General features: G+C 38.4%; 1 protein-coding gene across 2 annotated transcripts in view; it reads left to right on the top strand.

Moving 5' to 3' along the window:
- Nucleotides 1–22,315, top strand: part of OCRL (OCRL inositol polyphosphate-5-phosphatase) — a 55,716-nt gene that overhangs the window by 22,349 nt on the left and 11,052 nt on the right. For both annotated transcript variants that reach the window (XM_017507532.2, XM_037731032.1), the window contains exons 9-18: nucleotides 65–166; nucleotides 709–823; nucleotides 1,961–2,077; nucleotides 2,176–2,363; nucleotides 4,206–4,317; nucleotides 5,985–6,094; nucleotides 7,953–8,088; nucleotides 13,363–13,473; nucleotides 14,120–14,285; nucleotides 14,538–14,773. In XM_017507532.2, the coding sequence (XP_017363021.2) occupies nucleotides 65–166; nucleotides 709–823; nucleotides 1,961–2,077; nucleotides 2,176–2,363; nucleotides 4,206–4,317; nucleotides 5,985–6,094; nucleotides 7,953–8,088; nucleotides 13,363–13,473; nucleotides 14,120–14,285; nucleotides 14,538–14,773 (1,393 nt within the window). The remainder of the gene's footprint in view (nucleotides 1–64; nucleotides 167–708; nucleotides 824–1,960; nucleotides 2,078–2,175; nucleotides 2,364–4,205; nucleotides 4,318–5,984; nucleotides 6,095–7,952; nucleotides 8,089–13,362; nucleotides 13,474–14,119; nucleotides 14,286–14,537; nucleotides 14,774–22,315) is intronic.

The raw sequence follows: 22,315 nt of genomic DNA, 5'->3' as shown, positions 1-22,315 counted from the left end.
AAGACCTTCTGTTGGTTTATACTTGATCTTTGTTTTCAAATTATCTTTTCATATTATGTATTAGATTTTTTGTTGGAACTTGGAATGTGAATGGCCAGTCTCCAGATAGCGAGTTAGGACCTTGGCTGAACTGTGATCCCAATCCTCCTGATATCTACTGCATTGGGTAAAAAACACTTCTGGAATTTCCTTTTGGCTATATGTTTGGTGTTAGTTTACATGATGTTTTGCCTTAAAAAAAAAAAAAAAAAAAAACTATTTGGTAAAACCTACTGTAGACTATATGCTTGAGTTAACTTGTGGGTCAAATTTGTGAGATCAGAAAGGAACAGATACCTAAAATGGTGTGAGGATGCATCTAATTTTCTTGAAACCCGTAGGAATCTATATTCTGCATAGAAGCTAAGACTTGAGGTCAGTTCTAACAGTGATAATTTCTAGGATATAATAGCAAAGCTCTACTGTTATCCTCTGTGGGAGGATAACAGTTTATTGGTTTATTTTTTGCATAGTTTATGAATGTACTTGTGGGAATTCTTTAGAAAAGAAAGCTACTTGTCCTTACTGATAACCTGGGTGAACAGAGCAGCTCTGTAAAATTTCTCTCTCTCCCATCTTTTTTTCATCTAAAGTTTCAACATATGGGACAGGAAGTAGCCAGAAATAATTATGAGATATGTATAGATCTCACATCCCTTTTTTCCTCAGATTCCAAGAACTGGACTTGAGCACAGAAGCCTTTTTCTACTTTGAATCTGTAAAGGAACAAGAATGGTCCATGGCTGTAGAGAGGGGTTTGCATTCCGAAGCCAAGTATAAGAAAGTAAGGCACATTTAATTATCTTTTTAAGTATATGACTGACTAGGGCTCACCGGGAGTTATTCCATTATCTACAACTTGTTCCAAAAGAATAGTTTAATTGAATTATTCTCTATGTGTAATACTGGGATAGGGCAGACTGATCATTCATCCTTAACTTCCTAGAAAAAAAATTCCCTATGCTTTCTGATATTATATTTTCATTGCTTAGATAGCTTTTAGGGGAAAAACAGACTTTTATTATTCTTATATCAATAATTAGTTTGAAATAATTACATATATAAGATTTCTGATTTGTACAATGAAACTTGAAGATTGAGATTACACACTGACATGGCTGGAACTGAATGCTTTCCAGAAAAGCAGTATAAAATGTGGGTGCATGGTGCATGTGTTGCAATCAGAGCAAGAACAGAAGTGGTGTGGAATTTGAACGAGTTCTAAACTTGCTTTTAAGTTAAGAAGAGAGTTGACCTTAGCAAGATGGGCCAATTTGGTTGTCTTTAGAAGGTATGTGGTAGAGGCATTGAGCTACCAGAAGAGTTATTTTAATTACAGGGCTATCATACTAAGTTCTCTAAAAGAAGTAATGTGAGTAATTTTTCTCTGCATCTTCTAACAGTTTATATAGATAATAAAATTCCTGGGGATGGTATTCCTCTTATGTAGGTCCCTGACTAATGCATATCTCAGACTTATTTCTAGCTGGAGTTCACAAGTTAAAAATAAGTGAAGTAAAAAGGATTGCTGTTTGGCTGATTTCAATTTCTTAGAAAATTAAACATCAGAAACTAGAAAGGAAAGGTGGAAGGAACAAGCTGGGATGGATAGTGGCTTTATTATTTGAACTTTTAATGCTGCTTACTCCTGGTAGGCTAAGAAGTGATGAAAAGAATGGATCTAGAGCTGAATGTACTGATTGTCCCTCCAGGCTTTTAACTTTTATTGGCCAGAGCCAGATTAGGGCCTCCCCAGAAAATATTGGTATCCACTTGATGGGGTCCACTGAGAAATTAGAGGATATGTATTCAGATTTGGGCATCGATATATCATCTTGATGGAAAATTAGTTGTGGGGAGTTAGATATGTGGCAAAGATTGGTGTTAATATTAACCTTTTGTAACTCCCTGGAACTCATAGGTTCAACTGGTGCGCCTTGTTGGGATGATGCTCCTTATATTTGCCAGAAAGGATCAGTGTCGATATATTCGTGATATTGCTACAGAAACAGTTGGAACTGGAATCATGGGGAAAATGGTGTGTTACTTTGGAAATGAGCTTGATTAGTATTTATGTTCACGTAAAGTTCAGTTGCTAGTTCTGTGTACTAACTGAATAATTACTCTTGCTAACAGGGAAACAAAGGTGGGGTAGCTGTGAGATTTGTATTTCACAACACCACGTTTTGCATTGTCAATTCCCATCTGGCTGCCCACGTGGAGGACTTTGAGAGAAGGAATCAAGATTATAAGGACATTTGTGCAAGAATTAGTTTTGTGGTCCCAAACCAGACCCTCCCGCAATTGAACATCATGAAACATGAGTAAGTGGTTAACTCACCTGTAGCCTTTGAGTGGTGGCTACAGGAGAGTTTGGATAGTGAAGAGATTAAATGTGGTGAGATACTGTAGAGCTGTGAAGAGTGAAGATTGCTAGTGAGGGATTAGGGTCACAAAGAGAGGGTTTTTGAGGAATAACAGAATTATTGAGGCAGAGAAATTAGACTTGATATCAGAGGAAAGGATAGTTCTATTAGTGGAGCATCTAGAATAATGCTGGAGGGTCTGTAGTTGGGGTCAGTTTTTATTGTTTTTATGATAAAATAGAAGTATTCATTGTAAATGTAATAAAAGATAAAAGTAAAATTTTCTCATTTCTTACTCTCTACCTGGCCAGTCCCTCTCTCCAAAGGAAACTGTTCTTAATAGTTGGGTGTGTATCCCTTTAGATCTGTACTGTTCAATAGGACAACCAGTAGCCATATAGGGCTGTTAGGTACTTGAAAGTGACTGGTCCAAATTAAGATATACTGAATGCCTAAACTATATATTGGATTTTAAAGACTTAGGAAAAAGATGTACAATATCTTGATTTCTAAAATACTGGTCACATGTTGAAATGATAATCTGGATGTATTGAGTGAAATGAAGTTTATTAATATTTTCATTTGGTTTTTTTTTCTTTTTAAATGCAGCCACTAGAAAATTTTAAATTATATTATGAGGTGCATTATGATTCTATTACACGGCGCTATCGTAGCCTGTATTCACATACAAACACACACATATATACTTGGTGTATATGACTGTATTTATCCTATTTATTGTGGATCCCTTTCCAAGCCAGTATATATAGATCTACACTATTCTTTTTAATGGCTGTGCTTATTAAAAATAGGGGCAGCAGAGAGAGGTCAGTGAAGAATGGGATTTAATAAGCATAGAAGCAGAGATGTGTTGAGGAGTAGATATGGTGGTGGTAGAAAATGATTAGTTTTAAAGAAATTAATATGGGAAATAGAGTAATTGGGGAAAGAGGAGGATTCAGCTGTTTTCCATAATGTCTCAATAATTAGGAAATTAGGATCATATGGAATTCTGTTTCACAGTGGTAAGGTCAAGGCCTTAAAATTTATGGTCATGAAGTTGCCATGAAATTCCATAAATTTATTTCCCCAGAGTCCATAAATTTCATGTTGCATTTGGGATTGTCAGAATGACCTGTTGGGAACTTCAGGTCACTCAACAGGGGAATCCATTTTGACGTGGTAATTGCGTTGTTTCCTTTTGCGGGGCTCTCAGCATATCTAAGGGCCTGTTGCTGTTATTGGGAGCTGAGGATCCCATGGAATGCCAGTCTCCTTTCTGCCTGTGACTTGGGCAATGGTAGACAGATTAGGCTACAGTAGAGAGCCCTAGGCCTAATTTTCTTAGTAGGTCCTGTCTGGGAGAACTGTCACTCAAACCATGCAGACCTTAGTGGAGAGCCCGCAGAACTTCAGGAGTCTGAGAGGCAGAAAATGTTCAAATTCTCTTCCCCTAAAGACCTGGCTAGCAGCCAGGCAAAATTTTGAAACTACTCCAGCAAATAAACTGCATGCTTCTCAGTACATTAACTCCTTGGCTTCTGAATCCCATACATAATATTTCCCATTTTCATTCTTCATGTATAGAGTACCTGTTCTCCCACCTATTTGGTAATCCATTGTCTCTCTCAGGTGTTGATAGTAGTTGCCCTCAAAGGATTAGTTACAACTTTAAACCCCTTGTATGATAGTGGTGAGTGAGCCCTTACCAGTAATTTACCCATTTTTCTTCTCTCCATCCTTCTCTGATTTTTTATGCTAATTGCTGCTACTTCTGTTCATGTATTTTATGATCTTCAGTGTTGTCATATGGTTGGGAGATTTAAATTATAGACTCTGCTTGCCTGATGCCAGTGAGGTGAAAAGTCTTATTAATAGGAATGACCTTCAGAGACTCTTGAAATTTGACCAGGTAAGTAAAGTTTCATGTTATAGGAACTTTCCTAATGGGAGATGAGATTGTTAGTTATGGGAGATATATCTTACTCTAGGAAAGGATGCAAAGGTCTTATTGTCTTGTGAAAACAGTGTGACTGGTGATGCATTGACCACATATGAGATTTGTAGTGCTTTTATTAAACACTTGGATGGGAGGAGGGAAGATAACATTAGTGATAAAAAGTAAGTATAACATTTATTTAAAACGTCTTTATCAAGAAGAGATTTCAGGGATGGTATAAATGAGTTGGTGAATGGGTGGGGTTAATTGGAGAACACTTCCTGGAGGAAGTGAGCCTTCAGCTATGTTGATGTGGTTTGGCAGATGGAACAGGGAAAACTGTTCTATGATTACTTGGCAGGCTGAGGAACAGCTTGGAGGTAAAAGAGGGAGGCCCCGTGAGGGGGATTGGGAAGCACAGCAAAGAAGTTTGTCTGGGATGAACAGCGTAGGCTATGGGCTCATGGGAACTAGATGATAAGTTGAAGCTAGCTGGTATTTAAAACCTGCAGAAAAAGCATTGATACTGTAACATTTATATAAAACTTCATACTCAAGAACCTGGTTTCCATGTATTTGAGGCAATAAATTTGCCTCAGAACCTGGCATGTGACTTGAATTTTTACTTCAACATATGGATACTGGCTGCTAAAAGTGAATGCTTCTTATTGAGGGAAGAAAATGTTTTGACTTCATTCAAATGTCTAAATCTTTATGAGAGCCTTTTCAACCTTCAAGTGTAACCAACATTCAGGTGTTTTGCAGTAGAATGGTTTTTGTCATGAGCCATTCTTGTCTGTGTCTACCTTCATATTGTGGTTGGCTGGCTAATTTATTTGCATTTTCTTTCTCTATTCTGCCTCCAAAAGGGGTACATTTAGGATAAAATCTGAGTTATATAACTCTGGTAAAAATATTTGAGTGAGGCTCTTTCCAAACACTTTGTAACTATTCACTGAATTTGGTTTGTGGAATTATTCATTCAACATTTGTATGCTTTTTCTTTTTTTTTGAGACGGAGTTTTGCTGTTGTTGCCCAGGCTGGAGTGCAATGGCACGATCTTGGCTCACCACAACCTCCGCCTCCTGGGTTCAAGCAACTCTCCGGCCTCAGCCCCCGAGTAGCTGGGACTACAGGCATGCACCATCATGCCCAGCTAATTTTTGTATTTTTAGTAGAGACGAGGTTTCACCTTGTTGACCAGGATGGTCTCGATCTCTTGACCTCATGATCCACCCGCCTCGGCCTCCCAAAGTGCTGGGACTACAGGCTTGAGCCACCGCGCCCGGCTGTATGCTTTTTCTTTACATTAAAATTGTGCTGGATGATTCCCGCCCAGCTCCAAGGAACTTACAATTATTCAGATTGCATTTTTCCATTTTACCCTCTGCTACTATTAGCAATAAAAGAATAGTGATATGCTAATAACAAGCATCCTATCTGAGGGTGAGTTTAGATGCTGTGGTAATGCTGAGATTTAATTAATAAGGTACAGAAATTCCATTTGTGTACACTCACCACAATTGTAAAGGCTGTGTAACTAGTTACTTAGAAATGGGAACAGTGGCTTATCAACCTGATTATCTCATATATTAAGATAGTGTTAACCTACTTATTTGATACTTCTTTCTACCTGTAGCTAAATATTCAGCGCACACAGAAAAAAGCTTTTGTTGACTTCAACGAAGGGGAAATCAAGTTCATCCCCACTTATAAGTATGACTCTAAAACAGACCAGTGGGATTCCAGGTAAAGTAATAAGAACCTTCTCACAGAAAAGGTTGAGGCTTGATTTATTTCTGACCCTCCATATTGGTAAGGGGCTAGGAATTTTTTAGGCCATGCCATAAGCAGATGTAAAAACCTAATGGCTCAGTGCCTCCATGCTGTTGTAGAACAATAAGAGTGTTTCTTTCATCTATACTCAAAGGTGAGCCTGTCGTAGGGAAGTTATTACTTGTATGTCAAGTTATTACTTATATGGGCTGCCTACAGTGCCTTATTTCTCTCACCTCAGCAGACTTGCTTAAATTTTTCCCTTCCTGATCTTGCCTTTATTTCTTACCTATTGCCTGCTCTGGCTCTTTTTTTCCCAAACTACTCAGCTATTTAACTCAGGGTGCCAGAAGGCAAAGAGCCTTGAAAGGTTCTAGCACAGTAGCTCTTAATCCTTAAAAGACCTTAGAATCTCTTAGGGAACTTCAAAAAATACTGATACTTGTACCTAACATCTGCTACTGCTGGAGAACACTGAGAACCACGTTTAGTAGACTCTTTTGATTTCCTAATCACCCTAGTAAAGTGCACCCAGTAAGTTCTTAGTAACTATTTGTCCTCTACCTACTGTCTGTTTCTTTCTTTCTTATGGTTTCCTAGCTGGCTGAGCACAGAAACTTGAGAGAGAAAGAATCCACAGGCATATTCAGCAGTTTCAAACTCTGAGAGTACTGGGGTGGGGAGGAGTTGATATTGCTTTGCTCCTAGGGAACAGGCCAGCAAATGACACTGTTAGATCTTGTACACTTTGCTCTGTTTCTTTCACTCACCTGACTTGAGAATCAACTGAAGAGCTACTGATGAGAAATGTCTGTGTCACTTTCTGGATCAGGTGTACAAGGTGTTGTTTTTTTTTTTTTGTTTTTTTATTTATTTATTTATTTTTTTTTGAGACGGAGTTTCGCTCTTGTTACCCAGGCTGGAGTGCAATGGCGCGATCTCGGCTCACCACAACCTCCGCCTCCCGGGTTCAGGCAATTCTCCTGCCCCAGCCTCCTGAGTCACTGGGATTACAGGCACGCACCACCATGCCCAGCTAATTTTTTGTATTTTTAGTAGAGACGGGGTTTCACCATGTTGACCAGGATGGTCTCGATCTCTTGACCTCGTGATCCACCTGCCTCGGCCTCCCACAGTGCTGGGATTACAGGCTTGAGCCACCGCGCCCGGCCCGATTGTTTTAATAGAATGATGAATAGGTTCTTTTTCCCGACCCTTGGTATTCTGTGGACTGATACTTGCTCAGACTTGCATGGTTTGATTTTTATTTCTTCTCTATTAGAAGAAGCTAGACTTGTCCATAAATGTCTGAGTTTAAAGGAGAAATCAATACTGTTATTCCTTTCCAAATATTAAGCTCAGTCTAGGAAGAGAAGATTGGAGTTTTAGTCTTGATTAGCTATCTATCTGTTGTGAAGTGTCGTTGATGCTCATAGAGTAAAGGAAAAGGAAGTGTTCAAAATATAATCCAAATCTTCTGAGGATATTTTAAGAATATGCTATTATATTTTCTCCTATGGTGACATTGCTGAAGATGTACTCCCAATCCGAACAGAACCATTCATTCATTAGATAGCTATGCGTTGAGCAATTACTTTGCATCAGATACCATGGTAGGTTCTAAGATTTCAGTGGCAAACCGGTAAATACAGTCCCTTCACAGGTTGCAAAATAGTAGGGAGGATGATAGGTAGGGATCACTAGGGAAGGAGAAGTATACGTTTCTTTGGGAGCATATAACAAGAGAGCCTAACCCTGGTCTAAACCAGTATGGTAGGTATTATGTTCTTATGTGGTATACTTTCTTTATAACTCATTTCTTTACTTACAGTGGGAAATGCCGGGTTCCAGCCTGGTGTGACCGAATTCTTTGGAGAGGAACAAATGTTAATCAGCTTAATTATCGGAGTCACATGGAACTGAAAACCAGCGACCACAAGCCTGTTAGCGCCCTCTTCCATATTGGGGTAAACTCTTGTTTGTACATTCATTTATTTGTGTGTTAAGTATCAATTACTTGAGGATTATTTAGACTCAGAACAGATCAGTAATTGAGTGAGCCATAAATGTTCTGTAATCAAATAACTATTTGCAGCATTGAGAGGTTAATGCCCCTAACCCTTCCAAATGCTGTCTGTGTAGCTCTTAATGCACCAGGCCTTTTAGTGACACAGATGTTTCTCATGCTATGTAGTGGTTAGGTGGTAACCTGAGCTACCTAAAGTAAGTATGCATAATGAAGAGTTAACTAGGTTTTTTCAGACAGATAAGAAGGAAAACACCAGGAGAGAGATTCTGGGTGGAAGGGTAGTGACAGCAGGAGCAAAGGCACAGACTGATCAGAATACAACCAAATCTGTATATTGCCTTAAGAGATGTAGCGTCATCCCTATTGTAGTGAAGTCATCTTGTCCAGAAGCATAGGTTTTAATTTTTTCTTTAACTCTGTTCTATCCTGGGCTGAATTAATGGCCAGTTACTTAATTTTCTGTCTCTATAGTGAGTAAAATTTTTTTCCCATTGTATTTTTAAACTGTGTGTTATTGGTACAGGTTATATCTTGTAATCATGCTGATTTGTTACAGACAGTACATTTGGTTCTTTCTTGTGCATTTTCCAGCTCTACAGTCATATAATCTGTCAGAATGTATACAGTAGAGTACTTAATAGAATGGACTTTGTAGTAGACTTCCAGCATTTGCATCCCAGTTCAACCACTTTCTGACTGTGTAACCACAGACAATTTATGTAATGTATTTATGCCTCAGTTTCCTCCTCTATTAAGTGTGGGTAATGTTGGTACATACTCATGAAGATTAATGAGTAAAGAGCATAATGAGATAGATTTCTGTCCTCTGTGTGTGTGTGTTAATTTAGGGGGCTTCTGATATAGATGTCACCAACCTGTTTTATCCTGCTCCTGTTTTAAGGAAGAAAGACTTTGGGGCTTTTCATTTACGATCAAAATTAGTTATTGATCTTAGAGTAGATTTTAAATTTTATTAAGACAACCATCACTTTACTCTTGTCCATTTTGAAAGTTTAAAATAATAATCATCAATAATAGTAACCGTCCCTCAGATAGCAGCTAGTAGCTGTGTGCCACGGACTGTGAGGCAATTTGCACGCATCTCATTTACTCCTCACAACAACGCGTTAAATACAGTTGATCCTTGAACAACCTGGGTTTGAACTGCACAGATCCACATATACCCAGATTTTTTCAACCAAATGCAGATGGAAAATACAGTATTCACAGGATGTGAAACCCACGTATAAGGAGGGCCAACTGTGGGACATGAGTATGCATGAATTTGGTTATACACAGGCAGTGCCAGAACCAATCTCCCACAGATATCAAGGGACGACTGACTGTATTTCCCATTTAACAGATGAGCAGATGGAGAACAGCAAGTTTAAGTAATTTATCTAAGAGCATTCAACTAGGAGGAGAGCTGAGATTCCAATCTTAAGTCGGCCTAACTCCCAACTCTATGCTCTTTCTGCTACCCCACAATGCCTCTATAATTCCATAGAACCTGATGAAATATACCTTTAGATAACTTCTTTTGGCCCATCTAATGTCTGGTTTGTACCTGAAGTCTGCCCCCTTATCTTCATTTGAATTCTGTTAATCCATTTTGAGAGGATATCTTTCCTCAAACACTAACCTCTTTGGTTTGATCAGCTATGCTTGGCTTTTTTGTTTGTATTTCTTTTCAAAACCTTGGAATGTTTTTAATGCTCCCTACACATTAATGCAGAGCTTCTGGTGGGATATTTATATTTTTTTCAGGCTTCCTGTGTATTTTTGTGTATCTTTAATAAAGATCCGCCTTTTGAGTTTTTAGTGATTTTTAAGTTGTAATTCAAGTGCTTTTAAAAAAATTAAAAGGAAATTTAAGCAGAATTAACAGATAAATCAGAAGTTCTTCAATCCCTGTTCTGTCTCCTACTCCCAACTTTGCCTAACCCCCAATTCCCCAGGCAGGCCACTACTCTTATGAGTTTATGTCTTTCTAGACCAGTGCTGCCCAATAGAGCTTTCTGTGATGATGGAAATGTCCTGTATCTGTGCTGTCCAGTCCAGTGGCTACTAGCCGCAGAGGGCTATTGAGTACTTGAAATGTGGCTAGTGCAACTGAGAACTGAACTTTTTATTCTATTTAATTTGAAGTAATTTAAATTCAAATTCCCTATGTAGCTAATCACTGTTGTACTGGACAGTGCAGTTCTAGACCTTTGTATATGCTTTTTTGTTCACCCATAGACAAAATACTCTTTTGTGTGTAGGTGTCTGTATATTATAAGCGGTCTCATATGTATATATTGGTCTACAACTTGATTTTTTTTTTTAATCAGCAGTGTGTCTTGGAGAGCTGTCCATCTTATTACATAAAGACCTAGCTCATTGTACTTTTTTTCAAATTCCTAATTTTGTCAGTAGTTTCCTTTACTAAAATGGATGTATCAGGTTGTGAAATTCTTTGGGGTTACCCCACCATTATCCTTGATTTGCCATTAAGTGTGGTGATCATGATAACCCACTGAGAAAAGGTTTGATTTTACCGAGTAACCACGCCATGTTTTGGATTCTTGGGCATGCTGTGATTAGAGGCTTTAAAAACCACACTACATTTTCACCACCATTGGCACCAGTGACTTAACAAAGGAGCCAAGTGCACCATGGCCAATTAATTTCAGAAGACTTGATGTGGACTGGCTGAGATAAAGCTGGGATAGGGTTCCACCCCTGCACTTGTACTGTGATCTGTTGCATTGGTTCTCAGACTTCAGTGGATATAAAAATTCTTTAGCTTTAAAAAAAAGTATGAATACATGGGCCCCCACCCCTAGAGATTGTGATTAGTAGGTCCAGGCAGCTGTGCTTATTAAGACATACTCAAGTTGATTCTGTCACATATCTGGTATATTGGAAAGAGTCTTACACTAGTCCAAATGTCACCTTTGATATTAACTATGGCAGTGAGGAGATTTGTTGATTGTTTTGTATCTTAATGTTCTCAAGTATCAGAACAAAAATATTCCTTGCTTTGGTAGCCTTCCAGGTTGTGAAAGTAAAAAGACATGTGCAAAATACTTTTGGAAATTAAAAGTTGCAAAGTTTTGTAAAAGTACAAAATTTATCAAAAAAAATTTTATCTTAACCTAATGCTATAATATGGACCCTGGTGATGGTAAAGTGATTGTTTGTTCCTCAGTCCTCTAAGAGTTACAGTTCAAGTATGTGAAATAACTCCACAGTCTGAGATATTTGACTCAGCTTTGATGTTCTCTTATTTCCCACATCTTTTTTTAATTTTTGTTTTAAGTTCCAGGATACAAGTGCAGAACATAGGTTTGTTACATAGGTATATGTGTGCCATGGTGGTTTGCTGCACCTATCAACTCATCATCTAGGTTTTAAGTCCGGCATGCATTAGCTGATTGTCCTTACGCTCTCCCTCCCCTCACCCCCTTACCCCCTGACTGGGCCTGTGTGTGTTGTTCCTCTCCCCGTGTCCATGTGTTCTCATTGTTCAGCTCCCACTTATGAGTGAGAACGTGCAGTGTTTGGTCTTCTGTTCCTGTGTTAGTTTGCTAAGGATGATGGCTTCCAGCTGCATCCATGTCCCTGCTAAGGACATGATTTTTTTTTTTTTTTTTTTTTTGAGACAGAGTCTCGCTCTTTTGCCCAGGCTGGAGTGCAGTGGCACAATTTTGGCTCACTTCAACCTCTGCCTTCCAGACTCAAGTGATTCTCCTGCCTCAGCCTCCCGAGTAGCTGGTATTTACAGGCACCCACCACCACACCCAGCTAATTTTTTTGTATTTTTAGTGGAGACAGGGTTTCACCATGTTGGCCAGGTTGGTTTTGAACTCCTAACCTCAAGTGATCCATCCTCCTCGGCTTCCCGAAGTGCTAGGATTACAGGCATGAACCACCGTGCCCAGCCTGATCTCATTCCTTTTTGTAGCTGCATAATATTCCATGCTATATATATATATATACCACATTTTCTTTATCCAGTGTATCATTAGTGGGCATTTGTGTTGTTTACATGTCTTTGCTATTGTCAGTAGTGCTGCAATAAACATAACGTATGCATGTGTCTTTAAAGTAGAATGATTTAGATTCTTTTGGGTATATACCCAGTAATGGCATTGCTGGGTCAAGTGGTATTTCTGGCTCTAGATCCTTGAGGAATTGCCACACTGTCTTCCACAATGGTTGAACTAATTTACACTCCCACCAACAGTGTAAAAGCATTCCTATTTCCCAACAGTCTCACCAGCATCTCTTTTCACATCTTTTTAGAAACTTTGCTGCATGTATCAATTTTTTTGACATGGATTTTTGTGAAATGTCCTAGTCTAAAAAAGAAACCAATGTCTCAAGTTAAAATCTGTGTTAATTAAATTAATTTTGGCATTGGTTTGTATGAAGCCTTAATATTTAGAAAAACACAGCTATATCAGGAAGCTGAAAGTGCTGTGTCAGGTGGGAAATTTTTTTATCTATCAGTCGAGATGTGTTTATCCGTTGTCATGGTTTTACTCTAGTCTAGGACATTTTGTTTCAGCCGTTTTCTAAAATGGCTGTAGGTTCCATTTATTAATATATCTCTGCTATTATATAATCTGAACAGTGATATTATAATTCTTGATATTATACATAGACTCTAATAGAATTAAAAGCCTTTTAATGATATTTTCTGCCACCTCACCAAGTTATGATTGTTAGAAACAGTAATTGCCGTGTTTTGACACTGTCATTTTCTACAGTGCAAGAAATCATTTTTACCACAATCATCACAATTTCTCCACTACCAAATAACAATGAAGCAAGAAAATATTCTTCCCAAGTATTTATTATTGCCAAGCTTCTTAACATAGGGGTTTAGCTTTTACAAGAGGTTAGCCAGGTAATCTTACCTTTACCTTAAAGTGTGTGCTTCTGTAATGCTTTGTTGAATTTATGTTTGCTTTAGTGACCTCTTAAAAATTGTTAGAGATGCTTGGAGATATAAAAATCGAGAGCACATAAAACTAAAGCAAGGATCTGTTTTCTTTCAGGTGAAAGTTGTGGGTGAAACAAGATATAGAAAGTGACGATATTGTTTGCACCACAGTTTATTTTAAATGGTTGCTGTAATGACCAGTTTTAAATTGTGAGATAATCTCCAAGGGAGATGAGCTAGAAACATATAAGACTGAAAAGAGAATACATTTTCTTTCAGGTGAAGGTTGTGGATGAACGAAGGTACCGGAAAGTGTTTGAAGATATTGTACGCATCATGGACAGAATGGAAAATGACTTCCTTCCTTCCTTAGAACTCAGCAGGAGGGAGGTGAGCAAAAATACATGATTTCCCTGTCTGCTGCCCACTGTGGTTAGCACAGAAGAAAGTGCTACTTAGAAAAGGCAACATAGCAAAGTGGTTAAGCACATGTCGCTGGCATCAAACTGCCTCCATTCCAATCCTAGCACTGCCATTTATTAGATGTATGACCTCAGGCAAATGTCTTACCCACTCAGAGCCGCAGTTTCCTTTTCTGGTTTAAGGGGTAGTTGTAAGGATTATATGAGTTAATACATGTGAAGCTCTCAGAACAGCACCCGGCACGTAGTAAGTCCTCTGTTGTTAGCTGCTCTTGTTTAATGTTTCAGAGTTGCTAGTTAATTCATATCTCAGAAACCAGGACTTGGTCACAGGATGAATGCTCTGAACCAAGGTTGGGTTACCCTCTTAGGATCCTAGGAATGATCAGAGTAGCCTGGAGAAGTAGCAAGAGCCACCTAACTCCTTCTCTGCTGGTGTGAGTATAATAATATATGCAAGTGGATGCTGTGAAGTTGGTGCAGTTGGTGAATGTCTATGGCATCTGCACACCTGTTTAACAATTACCTTATTCCTCATATCCTCCATGGAATAATCCAACTGACTTACTTCCCCTACTAGTGATGCATGTTTGTGTCTGTCTGTTATTCCCCAGTTTGTGTTTGAAAATGTGAAGTTTCGGCAACTACAAAAGGAGAAGTTCCAGATCAGCAACAATGGACAGGTTCCCTGCCATTTTTCTTTCATCCCTAAGCTTAATGACAGCCAGTACTGCAAGCCATGGCTTCGGGCTGAACCCTTTGAGGGCTACTTGGAGCCAAGTGAGTTTTCCCTTTACCATTGTCTCTGCTTGATGTCCCCATGACTCCCATCCTTGATATAACTTCCTGTTTTCTAACCACATGTCTCTTACCTTTACTGTCATATTGGTTATACCTCTATTGTGTGTCCTATCTCTTCCCCATCATTGCTTAATGATTTTTTTAGAGGACACTTTTCTGTTGGTTCTTATACTCTTTTTGCTTTCCCACTGGAAGTTTTTCTGTTACCATGTATCATCTCTTATATTTCAGATGAGACAGTGGACATTTCTCTTGATGTGTATGTCAGCAAAGACTCTGTAACCATCTTGAACTCGGGGGAAGATAAGATTGAAGATATTCTTGTCCTTCACCTGGATCGAGGCAAAGATTACTTCTTGACCATTAGTGGAAATTACCTCCCAAGCTGTTTTGGTACATCTTTAGAGGCTTTGTGCCGCATGAAAAGACCAATCCGAGAAGTTCCTGTTACCAAACTCATAGACTTGGTAAGAACTGTCCCAAGACATATACCTCTTTTACATTTAATTTTCATAATACTTAAGTGATGTCCTCATTATCTTTGTGCTTTCTGTCTTCTTTTGGCTGTGGGGGATGTCAAATGATAAGAATGTCACTTTACTCTAGCACTGTTTTGGTTAGGTTAAGCCTAAGGAAAGAGGGGGGACTAATCTGCAGTTGGCTCTTGTTGGGAGTACAATAGATAATACTAAGCTCACCAAATAAGATTAAAGACTCCCCTCTCAAAGATAGAATGCTTATTTGTTAAGCTCTTCATACTCTTCAGTCACTTTTGTATAAATTAGCATGTACATGAGGTATGCTAAGTGGGGCGGGCAGAATTATCCTCCCAGAGCATATGAGACAACTGAGGCACAGAGACATTGACTTGCCCAAAGTTGAAGACCATCAGTTAGTAACAAATCCCAGATTTCCTGACTCCCAGTTTAGTATTCCTTACTAACACCACATTATATCTAATCAGAGTCAAACTTTGCTGTTTATGGAAGCATAGAACTCTACCGGAACCCTGGAGTACCTAAATCAGAATCCCTGGGGAGCTTATTACAGGCATCCTCACGTCTGGCAATAGAATCAGAATCTCAGGATGTGGAGCTTACAAATCTGCATTTTATCCGCATTCCAGATACTTACATTGTACATTGAAATTTGATACTCATTTAATGTGTGACGTGCTTAAGAAAGGAAAGGAGGTTGATTTTCCCATCTCTCCCCAAGCCAAGCTATAATAGCAATAATTTTATGAAGGAAGTACTTAACTATCTTCAGTAACATAAATTGATTTAGTAATAAAGTTCATTGTGTTAAGAAATTTCCTTCTAAATGAAAATATTGTTGGATTGTATGCAGATCTCTTTGGGCTACAAAAGTATATTCTTGGTCTTTTACCAAAGAAAATTAGGTGAGGTGACAGCATACGTTGTCCTTACTGTTAGTATTCACATAGGCTGGAGCGAGTGATTGTATCTAGCAGGGAGGTCTAGACCAGTGGGCAGGCTTCTCTGGATTGTCTGAGTCCGATCTGTTCTGTTGCCATGGAATTGTTTCAGCTGTGACTCAGATAGCAGATTAAAACACTGAGTCCAGCCCTGGCATTCTTTCTTGGAATTATACTTATTTCCCCAGGGCCCTCATGACTGAGTATATTACCTCTGTTTGAGAGAGAACCATTTTCTTCAGAAATTCATATCTTACCATTCTGCTGTTTTTCATGATAATTGTTTCTCTCCTAACATTATATTTCTGTCTTTCAAATTTTGGTATTTCACCTTTTAAAATGCATTTTGGATGAAGTTATTTTTCCGTATTTCTCCTACCCCCTTTCCTTCATCTCAAACATCATTTCCCAGCTTTCTTTGTCCCAGCTTTTTCTTAAGAAAAATGTCAAATGTGCAGAAAAATGGAAAGAACAGTACAACACACCCCCACATGCCTTCTGTATGTATATACACACAGATTTTTTTGCTGTGTCATGAAAATTAAGTGGTAATATGTCGCTTTACTACTAAACACTTCAGCCTGCATCTCTTAACAGAAAGGACAAACTTAAGCACAATACCATTATTATGTATAAGAAAACTAATAGTAATCCATAGTATCGTTTAACATTCGGTCCATATTCAGATTTCTTCAGTTGTCCCAAGAATTTCTGTTACACCTTTTTTTAAACCAAAATTCAGTCAGGTTCATGTAGTATTTGGTGAGGTCTCTGAAGTCTCTGTTGGAGTAGTGCAGTTCCCACTTACTTTCTTTAGTGACATTGACTTTTTTAAGAGTCCAGTACAAATGTCCAGTCAAGGCTCCACCATTTCCTACATTCGTCTGGTTTCTTCTTTTTTTTCTTTTTAAACTTATCCCTTTTATACTCTCTTCTTCCCCCTTACCTCGTGTAAACTGGAACCTATCCTTATTTTTGGTCAAAGTCAGTGAAGGTATTAGAATATCTTTGCTATTAATATGAAAAACTTTGCAGTTTTTCATATTAATTCTGGGATTGGCCAGAAGAGGCTCAACCGGCATAAAGTTTTTATTTTATGTAAAGTATAGTATCAGGTAATTCTACCATGTTTGCCCATGAATAGAAAATAACCAAAATCATTAGAGGAATGAATGGCTCTTTGGGAAGCCTTTTTTTTTTTTTTTGAGATGGAGTCTCGCTCTGTCACCCAGGCTGGAGTGCAGTGGTGCGATCTCAGCTGACTGCAACCTCCGCCTCCCGGGTTNTTTTTGTATTTTTAGTAGAGACGGGGTTTCACCATGTTGACCAGGATGGTCTCGATCTCTTGACCTCGTGATCCACCCGCCTCGACCTCCCAAAGCGCTGGGATTACAGGACATGAGCCATTGTGCCCTGCCAAAAAACAAGGTTTTGTTTGTCCCTGGGTAGGGTCCTTGTGTCTGCAAATCCACGGAGCCACAGCTCTGCCTGCCATGGCCAATGTCTCAGGAATATCTTGGAAAAATCCTAAGCTTGGTGCTGGCCCCTGCCCACAACGACCTGGGGAGAGGGGCTCACTACCTACCCTTGCTACTCAGCTAGGGGAACCCACACTGGGTGCAATTCCCCACCTGGAGTTTGGAGGTGGGGTGTTGTTGAAGGGACTTTCCTCAGCTTTGTTGCTGCGCTTGACTTCTCCCAAAAGACTAAAAAAACTGTCACCACTGGGCCAGGCATGGTGGTTAATGTCTGTAATCCCAGCACTTTGGGAGGCTGAGGGGGGTGGATTACCTGAGGTCAGAAGTTTGAGACCAGCCTGACCAACATGAAGAAACCCCATCTCTATTTAAAAAATACAAAATTAGGCCGGGAGTCGTGGCTCACACCTGTAATCCAAGCACTTTGGAGGCCAAGGCGGGCAGATCATCTGAGGTCGGGAGTTCAAGACCAGCCTGACCAACATGGTGAAACCCCGTGGTGGTGCGGGCCTGTAGTCTCAGCTACTCGGGAGGCTGAGGCAGGAGAATTGCTTGAAACTGGGAGGCGGAGGTTGCAGTGAGCCGAGGTCGCGCCATTGCACTCCGGCCTGGTGCCTGGTGATGGAGTGAGACTCTGTCTCAAAAACAAAAACAAATTAGCTGGGCATGGTGGTGCATGCCTGTAATCCCAGCTACTTGGGAGGCTGAAGCAGGAGAATCACTTGAACCTGAAAGGCTGAGGTTGCGATGAGCTGAGATCTCACCATTGCACTCCAGCCTGAGCAACAAGAGCAAAACTGACTCAAAAAAAAAAAAAAAATTCAAAAATAGTAGCTGTAAATTTCCCATACATTTTAAGACATTTTAGAGCAGTTTTAGGTTTTCAGCAAAATTTAGTGGAAAGTGCAGGGTTGCAAATTCCCTTCTGTCCCCACATGTACACAGCCTCCTCCGTTTCCATGTATATTTTTGTTTGTTTGTTTTTTGAAACAGGCTCAAGAGATCCTCCTGCCTCAGATTCCTGAGTAGCTGGGGTTACAGGCATGCACCATCATGGCCTGCTAACTTTTGAAATTGTTTTGTAGAGGTGGGGTCTCACTATGTTGTCCAGGCTGGTCTCTTTTTTTTTTTTTTTTTGCTGACTGCAACCTCCGCCTCCCGGGTTCAAGTGATTCTCCTTCCTCAGCCTCCCAAGTAGCTGAGATTACAGGCACCTGCCACCTTTCCCAGCTAATTTTTTTGTATTTTTAGTGAGGCGGGGTTTCACCATCTTGGTCAGGCTGGTCTTGAACTCCCGACCTCAGGTGATCTATCCGCCTCGGCCTCCCCTGAATTACAGGCATGACCCACTGCACCTGGCAGGAAGCCTTTTTCCTTTTTGTGTATGAGTGATTCAGGGTTAAAATAATAGAACCCTGGTGATTTTTAATTATATAATTTCTGAGTTTTTATTAAATTGTATGTCATTTTTCTTTTAAAGCTTTTATTTTGTAGGATTTAGGGTTCTGATTTCTTTTCACAGTCTGTTGCATTTCAGTGTTATTAAATTCCTGTATCTCATTGATGAGGAAATTATCTATACAGGTTGATAATCCATTATCCAAAATGCTTGGGACCAAAAGTGTTTCAGATTTCAATCTTTTTCAGATTTCAAATGTATGCATTATATACTTACCAGTTCAGCTTCCCTAATCTGGAAATCTGAAATGCTCCAATGAGCATTTCCTTTGATCATCATGACAGTACTCAAAAAGTTTAGAGTTTGGAGCATTTTGGCTTTCCGGATTAGGGATACTCAACCTGCATTAGTGTAGAAGAGTAAGCAAGAAATCAAAAGTAATTAGTACCCCATCTTTAATACCTTCCCACTCTGTTGTGACTTGATTTTAACCTTCGGAAATGATTCCTCAGGTATAATTTTCATGTTTTTTCTCCCAAAACCCAATATCATATTTCAAATCTCATGAGATGATGCTATCAATAATGGTACCTGCCCTCTATTGTATTTACACTAAAATGTTGGTGAAGCCAGAAATGAGTTTAATGTATGTGTTGTCTCTCTATGTCCTGCTTTAGAAAGATCCTTTTCCCACCAAATGCAGAGTGAAATAACTGACATAATTATTTTTCATCTTTCCTGCCCTTTTCATGACAGTGACTTTGCCACTCCTAGAATAGTTGGGATTAGCACAGGTAGGAAACAGATGAAGTCTACCATTTGTAATCATCTTTATTATTTTTCAGAATTAAGATAGATTTTTCTGTTGTATTAACTAGAATCTTAAGAAGCAAATAATCGTCATTATTGATTCATTACACACTGGACACAAAGTATTATGGAGTTTATGTGAGTTCCTATAATTCAGTGGTGATGAAAGTATACTTGCATGTACAATATGGCTAAATTTTAAGTCATGGTTAATAGGGAGTTTGGTTAAAGATAATCTGAACATTAACCACCTTTACTGGCTAATGTCTGGTATGCTTGGTAAGTCAGTATTTTGGAAAGTCGTTTAAAGTTAGATATAGGTGAAGGGGAGGAAGGCAGCAAATCACACTGCCATGTGTGTACCTATGCAACAATCTTGCATGTTCTTCACATGTACCCCAAAACCTAAAATGCGATTAAAAAGTTAGTATTATGCAGGCTATAGTTTGTATTAACAATAGATTCCTTCCCTATGTTGTTTATTCAAGCCCTTATATGCTATAAAAGCTTATTGATTGACCAGCTTATCCCTGTAGGGATGAGAATCAGCCTGTTTTCATTTTAATGAATATTTGATACATGTAACATTAACATGACTGAGAAATAAGTTTAGCAAATAAGAATAAAGTGATCTAGGAAGGTGATTTGGGATTAGTTATAGAAGTATTTTCAGTCAAATCCAAGTACTTAGGAAACATGTTTTAATATATTGAGTGAGCAGGTTCTTCCAGGCATAAGGGACATCTTGAATAAAGGGTAGAAGGTGAAAGTGAAAAGACCATGTATGAAAAATTGTAAGATTTCCCTTGGACGAGTGAAGATTAAGGATAAGAATATATGAAGCTGGTTAGGGAGAATGGGGCAGGTGGTAGAGAGTCCTGAAGTCCTTAAGTAGCTTATGCTTGAGCCAGAGGGTGTCTAGAAACATCAGAAGAGTTTGCTGATTAGTATGAGGTTGCAAATTGATATAGTTGGAAGAACATTCTGATGTTGGTTGTAGAATGGACTAATTGAAAGGAGACAAGATTTGAACTTGCCAGATCTGGCTAAATTGTAAATACAGAGATGACAAAGTTGAAAGGTGGGTGGAGAAACTATATTTGCTTGGGGATATGTCTGTTGAGAGAACAGTATCAAAAATTTGAAATAACAGGAATAACCTGTTAATTTGTCCATAGTGTTTTTTTCACTGTGCACTTACTTTGTCTTACTGATCTAACCATCCATTTCTTACTCTAGTAAGTATGTGGCTTGTGTTTCTTCTCTCTGTATTTCATATGATCTAATCCTTTTTAGAACTTCATTTTCCATTCAGTTTTCTGCTTTTTATTTTTAAATTTGGATCTTCCACCTTTAATTGACTCTTTTATTATATTTTGGCTGCATTTACCACAGAGAACATTCTTCTGAGGGTGAATGGTGGGGGTGAAGAATGATTTTTATTACATTTGCTATGTGCCAGTGTTGTCCCACTGGGAAAATCTTGAACTAAGTTCCCCCTTTAAAAAAAAAAAAAATATATATATATATATATATAACTGCATTTTAGGTTTTGGGGTACATGTGAAAACATGCAAGATTGTTGCATAGGTACATACATGGCAATGTGGTTTACTGCCTTCCTCCCCATCACCTATATCTGACATTTCTCCCGATGTTACCCCTCCCCAACTCCCCACTCCCTGCTGTCCGTCCCCTAGTTCCCCCAACAGAACCTAGTGTGTGATGCTCCCCTCCCTGTGTCCATGTGTTCTCATTGTTCGACACCCGCCTGAGTGACAACATGCGGTGTTTGATTTTCTGTTCTTGTATCAGTTTGCTGAGAATGATGGTTTCCAGGTTTATCCATGTCCCTACGAAGGACACGAACTCATCATTTTTATATGGCTGCATAGTATTCAGTGGTGTATATGTGCCACATTTTCCCCATCCAGTCTATCATCGATGGGCATTTGGGTAGGTTGCAGGTCTTTGCTATTGTAAACAGTGCCGCAATGAACATTCGTGTGCATGTGTCCTTATAATAGAATGATTTATAATCCTTTGGATATATACCCAGTAATGGGATTGCTGGGTCAAATGGAATTTCTATTTCTAGTTCCTTGAGGAATCGCCACGCTGTCTTCCACAATGGTTGAATTAATTTTAAATGTAACCCTTGTATAGCCTTTTGCAGAGAGTGGGCATCTCTGCTCTTTAAAATTGGTTGAACTAAGTGATTCATAGTAGAAACCTGAGGATTACCATAGGAGTAAGCTGTTTACTAATAAAGGTTAAGTGATATTTCTAATTTCAAAATTGAGACTAGGGTTGAATTCAATATAATTCGTATGTTCTTTCTTTATGCTTGTGCCTAGAGAAGTAAATCTCTTGTCCCTCCATCAGTATTTAATCAAATTCCTTTTGATTATTCTTTCAGTTTTCTCTTGTATTCATTCATTTGAATGAATATTATATATAATATATATAATAAAAGGTATATACATTATATACATATATAATTTGTAAGTATATTAAAGGTTATATTATATATAATACATATAATAAAAGGTTATATGTATTATATATAACCTTTTATTATATGTATTATATATAACCTTTTATTATATGTATTATATATATGTAAGTATATACATATATAATTTGTAAGTATATTAAAGGTTATATATAATACATATAATAAAAGGTTATATGTATTATATAAAAGGTTATATATGTAAATATAATATAAGGTTATTATAGGTATTATATAAAAGGTTATATATATAAAAGGTTATATGTATTATATATAACCTTTAATATACTTACAAATTATATATGTATATACTTACAAATTTTACACACACACACACACACACACACACACACACACACATTTTCCTTT

Source organism: Cebus imitator, unplaced genomic scaffold (assembly GCF_001604975.1).
Source record: "Cebus imitator isolate Cc_AM_T3 unplaced genomic scaffold, Cebus_imitator-1.0 Scaffold376, whole genome shotgun sequence".
Classification (NCBI taxonomy): domain Eukaryota; kingdom Metazoa; phylum Chordata; class Mammalia; order Primates; family Cebidae; genus Cebus; species Cebus imitator.
Note: the sequence above shows the minus strand (reverse complement) of the source record. Positions and strands in the feature narration are given on the sequence as shown.